Source organism: Armigeres subalbatus, chromosome 1 (assembly GCF_024139115.2).
Source record: "Armigeres subalbatus isolate Guangzhou_Male chromosome 1, GZ_Asu_2, whole genome shotgun sequence".
Classification (NCBI taxonomy): Eukaryota; Metazoa; Arthropoda; class Insecta; order Diptera; family Culicidae; genus Armigeres; species Armigeres subalbatus.
The window spans coordinates 88,773,647-88,781,228 of NC_085139.1; the positions used below are offsets into that span (position 1 = coordinate 88,773,647).

General features: G+C 38.8%; 1 protein-coding gene across 6 annotated transcripts in view; it reads left to right on the forward strand.

The window, feature by feature from the left end:
* The window catches only part of LOC134227976 (cadherin-23-like), a 117,560-nt gene extending 114,784 nt beyond the window's left edge, over positions 1-2,776 (forward strand). For all 6 annotated transcript variants that reach the window (XM_062709712.1, XM_062709705.1, XM_062709720.1 and 3 more), the window contains exons 20-22: positions 1,758-2,138; positions 2,203-2,269; positions 2,344-2,776. In XM_062709712.1, the coding sequence (XP_062565696.1) occupies positions 1,758-2,138; positions 2,203-2,269; positions 2,344-2,511 (616 nt within the window). In that variant the 3' untranslated portion in view covers positions 2,512-2,776. The remainder of the gene's footprint in view (positions 1-1,757; positions 2,139-2,202; positions 2,270-2,343) is intronic.
* The last annotated feature ends 4,806 nt before the right edge of the window (positions 2,777-7,582 follow it).

The window sequence follows — 7,582 nt, forward strand, 5'->3', positions numbered from 1 at the left end:
AAAAATGAATCCCTGGTAATAATAGAGTATGTTATGCCTCAATTATATTCATAGTAATTTGTGGTATTATTTTTTGGTATTTTACCTCTTATGCAAAGCTAGTTCATAACAGAGTTTGGTATCAATAACAAAATGAGGTGTTATTGAGTTAATTTCTCCTGCTCGGGGAATTATATCAGCATCGCGTTTACTCTGGACCAAGGACGGAAATCTTCGTTTTACTATCAGTTGCATCGATGCTCAGTAGGCAGCTTCGTCATTAATTCGTGTTTGTTTTGATCAGCCGCTCGGCAATGCGGGCACGAACATCTCGCAGTATGCTGTGAAACTTCCATACCAAATTTACCGCCCGATCCTCAATAGCCGATTGATAATCGAGCGTAAAAAATGAATATCTAGCGGGGCTGAAATGAATATTTTGAATTGCGGTTGATTTGCACCGATAAATGATGATTATTTTACTTTATATACTAAACAGATGCATATATTTTAGGAATCTGACTTCAAAAGATTGAATCCATGCACCGCAGTATGAAATGATATTCATATTTTGAGATTTCAAATTGAATATCAATGTGCCAAGCTGAAGATTCATTTTGACACCGCACAAAACAACGCTGACACCGAGAGTCGACGCTTGCTGCTGTTCGTACACATGCCGTCCTATTCATTCGCACATTCAAATTCGTGAAGGACTAGCAACTTGATTGTGTGTTGGATGTCAGCTATTTGAGTGTAGTTGAAATGACTTTTTCTGTCCCTGCTCTGGACCAAGGATGTTATCGATCATTTAGTAATTCGCGTTCGATCAGTTAGTAGTTTTGCAATAATTCATTTCAGAAACTGAATTTAAAAATCTGTTGTATGGTGGACTTCTAGTGCGAAGGTTTTTCTACAACTCTGCCTAAAGATTCGTTGTTAGAATTCAACTAAGTTAACTAAGCGCTAGTTGTAGTAACTTAAACTAAATGATTGGAATTTTGTTATCAATTAAGTCTAAGTTACTGAAACTATAGCTATAACTCCGTTACTAGTAGAATTCAAACAACGAACCATTAGGCAGAGTTGTAGAAAAACCTTCACACTAGAAGTCCACCATACAATACATTTTGAAATTCAGCTTTTGGAATGAGTTATCGACAAACTACTAAATGATCGAACGCAAATTACTAAATGATTGATAACATCCTTGCTCTGGACATTAAGAAGGCTTCGTCTCCTTTTTCGGCAGAAGCAGATGGTCGATTCAGTTTTTGATGTCCATCCAGAGAGACCCACGTGACTTTGTGCACTGCACTGGTCAATGGGAATAGAGCGATATTCCAATCCATATGTCGTTGTTGCCGCAGAATTGTGCAAACAGCTCGCCGGTTTTACTCGTTTCTCTGAGACAATGAAACGCACAAAGTCCGTGTTGTCGGAGCAGATCTTTGCATTGATGTCACCCATGTACATAGATCCTGATGTCACGGCATTCAATTCTCTTTAAAAATGTACCTTGTCCTGGAGTAGAAAATCAACTGTACCGGGAAGCGTTATCACGTCGTATACGGGAATACAATACAGTTTTTGTATTCATTTGACCAATAAAAGTGATCTTCATTTATCTATACTATTGATATCCAATGCTAATGTGGCGGTTTGAGTTATTATCCAGACTCAGCATGCTGGACATTTTTCTACCGCAATTGCGAGCACGCGCTGTTGATTTACTGCACGTGAACATCAACTCTAATTAATAATCTCTTCTCCCACAGACGTTCCAACGATCGCGTCTTCGTAACTAATCTAAAAACGGCCCTATCTGCACGACAGCTCTTCCTTCAAGATGTGCCCGTAACGAGCGTAACCGAAGCAGAAGAAAACAGCGAACTCCTGCAAACAATCCTGATAGTGGTCGCTGCTGCATTGGCCATTCTTTGCATAATCCTGTTGGTAGCATTCTGTATCAAAATACGCAGCCTCAATCGGCAGCTGAAGGCAATGTCGGCTACCGATTTCGTGTCTATTGCATCCGATATGAACATCGGGGGAGGAGGCGGTCGAAAAGTACCAACCACAAATGTCTTCTCTGTCGAAGGATCCAATCCGGTTCTCAACAATCGAGAGTACACCAAGGGAGCGTACGACGACGTCAGGTGAGTCAGGAAACATTACTTTTGTTTAATTTGCCTCTAAAATTTGCCTTTTTCCTCTGAACAGTGTTCAATCATACGAATCAGATTTTATTGGAATTGACAACGACTTGTTCGCCAACTCAAAGCAAAAGGTACTTCCTGAACCTTAAACTTTCAACAGCAAAAAAGTTTAATTTTATAACCATTGCCATTCGTCTCGGTTTAGGATGATGGACTCAATCCCGCTCTGATGGAGCACATCCGGCAGCGGTCGTTAAACCCGCTGGTTCATGGTGGATCAGGTGCGGACATAGGGGATTCTATAAAGCTCGAGCCGGAACCTCCGGCACGGCCGAAGACAGACAATAACGATGAACTGATACATCGATTTTGAGCGCTGGGAGAATATGTAAACGTTAAAGCAAGAAGTTATGTCCCATGTTCGATTCGCTGCATTGCCCTTCAATGTGGTCAAGTGGAATGAGGTATTTTTATGATGTCTATAATTCAGACACTGCGCAATGGAATAAGGACAGCATATTATCTTATTTTGATAACAAGCACTTTACGACTTTTAACATTGTTTTATTTTTATATTCATTACAGCTATTATTGCCAATTAATAAATCTGTGACATGGGTTACATAAATGGTGTTTCATTGAAAAATATGACAGAATTAAAAACTTGCTCCACATTGAAAAACAGAACTCAAGTAAAACTTTATCTGCAAGCTTCAAGGAAGAAACAGACGCTGCAAGAGAGGAAAATGACTGCAAAGAGATAGTTTTTTGTAAATAATAATGATACCGTGATGTGCCCTTATTTCGCGCGCGCCCTAACTTCGCGCATTATAAAATCATTTATTTTTTTCAATGTATAGGTGCCAGTCAAAATTGAAAAATCTGGAGGATTACAAAATATCATTGTTGTTGAATGTTTTTCACGAAAAAATTTGAAAAACAAACTTGGTTTAGTACATCAAATAAAATTATTTCAATTTGATCCTCCCATCGACCGCCATATTTGCTTGTGCTTAGCACAGCGACGAAGAACATGACCCTACTTGGGTCAACAAATGATTTTACTGTACAAAACTGGCTACTTTTTGGAAATATTTGTATCCATTATGCTTTGTTGGCTATGTTTATTCGTCATTACTATTGAAAGTGTAAAATTTTATGTATTTTATGCTTATTTAGACTTTTGCTTTGTGCGCGAAATTAGGTATATGAGAGTAATTATGGTGCCTAATTTCGTTTATTGTTGTTGCGCAGTTTCATTTGCAACATTCTAATGAAACAAAAGCAATATAATTGGCGAACAAACGTTGCATGAAGAAGAAGAAGCATAAAGGTTCCCCCAAACACACGCGACGCGACAGTCGCGACGCGATTCTATCTCTTGGCGACAGCGATTCTGTCGCCGTTGGTATGGAAGCGTAAATAGATCATTGCCTGCAGCGACCCAACGATAGAATCGCGGCGTCTAGTTGTCGCCGTCGCGGCGATGATATCGCTTAGGTCTGGGGGAGCCTTAAAGATGATATTCGAAAAAAATTGCACGGGGAAGCATACGTAGAAAATTTTAAAACTCTTTTATAAATTCTAAAGAAATTTAATTAAAACGGTTAACAGTGCGGGTCGGAAATTTCTTATACTATGTATAGAGTGCAATATCACTAAATGAAATTTTAAATCGAAATGATGTGGTTATTATATAATATAAGAAATTTCCGACCCCGTACTGCTAACAGTTTTTAATTATATTGCTTCTAGAATTTTTAAAAAGAGTTTCAAAATTTTCTACGTATGCTTCGCCGTGCAATTTTTTTCGAATAGGGAAAGTGCACCGGTTTTGGCCAACTTAGTGCCTAATTTGGCCAGCCCTGAAAAATACATATTTTTCCAAAATAATCAATCATTTGAAAGCAGCGTTGATCGTGGGGGATATATGGCCAAATGACCATGGCCAAAACCGGTACAGTTCCCCTATAATCTTTTCTGTTTCTTCTTCTTCATGCAACATTAGACTGTCCTGTGTATTGGACAGTTTTACACTGAATAGAACCCGAAGAGTTCATTCCCATACGCTTTTTATCTAATTTTCTAATTAACCACCGACATCGACTAATGTTGAGTAATGCAAAATAAACGACATGTAAAATGAACGTAAATTTACATTCTTACTTAACGTCAAATAGAGATAAAATAAGGGTTGCTGAATAACATTAGCTTTCCGATTACTATCAATTATTTTCAATCCCGTTTCTTTTTTACTTTTCATACGTTAATGAAATGATAACGCGGGCGCCTAATCCGAAATTCAAATGAACAATCGCTCACTTTGAGCGATTGATTGTTTATTCTCGCGAAGAATGAACAATTGAACTAATAAGGAAATGCTAGTACTGCTGTGTAGAAGTTTCATAGGGCACATCACTTTCCATGGTGAATCCTGATCTATGTTACTGATTACCCCACCCAACTAACACTACTTCCTTCCCGTGGTAAATGTGGAGATGCAGAGGTGTTCTCGGTCTCTAGTAGCAACGAGAGTCGGACTAACAATCCCTCCCTTTCCCAACTGACTGTAAGGACTTGGCCGGCGCCGTTATTGATCAATATTTGCGAGCTGCTGAAACGTGCACTTCGAGAATAGTTGGTAAATCCCAACCACTATTTACTTGGATCGTAGTGCAATTTGCACCAGTTCTGATCAATCACGGAGTAGCAACCATTGATATGTACAGTCAGTCTAAGCTAAGCTAAGCTAAGCTTAACCACCGACATCGACTAATGTTGACTTGAAAAATCTTATAGATCAGTGCCTGCAATAGCTATCAAATCCGATGTGTAAAATGATGCTAAAATGTGCGATGTGTAAAATGATGCTAAACTTAAGATAAAACTACAGCAGCTTTTTCGATAATGTATATAATATTGAAGATGTCTTGTATAAAACACATATTTGAAGATGTCCTATGTAAGAGATAGCGGAATTTAAGACTTTCTTTCATGACGTCTCGAAAATTTAAACTTTTTTTATACACCAGCTAAACATTGCTTAAATATGGTTTATATTTCAGAAGAAAACAATATTTTAGGATTTATGACTTGTGTCAACTAAAATTCATGAAGTAAAATCTAAGCAAAGCTCCGGGGTCGAAATATAGGCACATACCATTTCGACTAAAGAATGGGTCACTGACGGCTGTCTGATATCGTTATCTGCATATTTTGAACAATGGATGCATGCTTCTATTGGTTAATTGATTATTAGAGTGGGGCGTCATGGTCATTTTTTCAAATCAGTGGTTTTTCGAAGCCATTCTGGGTCCTGAACAACTGTGCAGAATTTGGGACCGATTGGTTGCTTCCTCGCTTTCCGCATCGCGTTTGAAGTTTGTATGGAAATTAGTATGGGAGAACGTATATTTTTGCATTTCTACTACTAGAGGTTTCAGTTCATCGTAAACCAAGTGGCACATTGCGTTAAAGTATAACCCAAAGGATGCCGAAAAACTTTGCTGAAGAAGGCACGCTGCTGGAACGTCCACGAAAAAAGTTATAACGCTTCGAAGATTGAGTGCTCAAACCATATGTAAAAAATCGTATATTCTGCCAGCACTGCCGAACTACATAGACCAATAATTTAACTGAGTGTTATTTCAAAATAATTGATCTTATAGGGCTTTAGAGCTCATGGGAGCTATCCGGAATCATTTCACAAAGAAAAAAATCCGATAAGAAGGAAGATGGGTTTTACCCTTCGATATCCATAGGTCGTCCGGTAGTGCTGGCAGAAACATTGATTTCTTGCATATGGTTTGAACAATTAATTTTCGAAACGTAATAACATTTTTTGTAGACCTTCCAGCTACGTACCTTCTTCGGCAAAGTCTTTCGGCATCTTCCAGACTATATGCTAACGTATTGAGTCACGTGATTGATGATAAATTGAAGCCGCTAATAGCAAAAATGTAAAAAAGTACGTTTTCCCATACTAATCTTCATGTAAATTTAAAACGCGATGCGGCATGCGAGGTCACAACCAATCGAGCCCATATTTTGCACAGTTGATTGGGGTCCCAAAACGATTCAGAAAAACCTTGATCTCACTTGATCGGACGAAGTTTGCGTTTTTCCATACAACTGCGCCCCACTCTATTGATTATATTTCATCAAACCAATAACGATATTCAATTCCAAACATGAGCGAAGTTAGGAACACTTTTGCGCGAAATTAGGAACTATCCTATTTTCTTGCGCGAAATAAGAAGCATGCAACGGTCTTAGATTCATACCGCAATATGCCCTAGCTAAGCAAACACTGCTTTATTGTCTTATTTGTAACGCTATTCATTGATATTTTTACATTATGCATCAGTTTAACAAGATTGCTAGTTGACGCCATTCAAAAATTGTTAAAAATCTCAATCATGTTGATAATATTCACATTTAAAAAAAGTGATGATATTTGTTGCCGGAAAACTCATGAGGCAAAACGCTTTTTAGCTAGCAGCTCCTAAGGAACAAAGCACCACGCGTCGGCAAATCAGCATTCTGGTATGGATAGTGCGTGGAGACGCAAGTACATTGTAGGTTAGTGCCACTAGGGCGTTTTGCCTCGCCAAATCGTTAGATGTTTCTTCAAAATGTGGAAATTTTCGGTTTTTCCGACCTTCCCATACACTATTTTGAAACTTTTTTCGCCTAACCTACACACTTAAAAATTTTCACCGATCTCGGCTGTGCAAATCTCGGTTAAAGTTCGTTAGCTGAAATATCGGCTGAATTGACGAATGATTACGGCGGCACATATGAGTGCCGCAGTAAACAGATTGCTTTTTCAACCGAGATATCAGCAGAAAGTCACGAACCGAGCGCTCGGCTGTGCGGATCTCGGCAAAAGAATTGAAAAATGCCGAGCTGAACTAAGTGTGTACATAATTTTAGATCTAGTTTTGTTACGGACATCTTAATGACGGTAAATATGAAGGAAACCACAAAAGGCGTTTTGCCTCGGGGGGCGTTTTGGGGCCTCTTCCCCTACAGCTCTGCTTTACTCTACAAACAAATCTTTTTTTTTTGCGTGATTAATCCACCTAGCGGTGTTGGTGCCTTTCTCGTGCAAAAAATACTATAAAAATATAAATAAGGTTTTTTTAGCGTGTTTGGGCATAAAAAATAGTATTTTAGGCATAACTTCTTATCCCATAGTCCGAAACAATGGAACAATATTCCCCGTCGAATGGAACCTGTTGCAAGTAATTCGGACAATGCTAAGTTCCTAGTGTGTCTACAAAATGTGTACACATACACACATACATACGCACATACAGGGGCTGCGAAATGGTGAGTTGACATCTGGGAAGAAGCGACCTACACAGCTCTGGTCCTCACAAGTTCCAATCTCACGCTTCCACGGGTCTTCCGATGACAATCGACCGCCAGCTAAGGGTTTT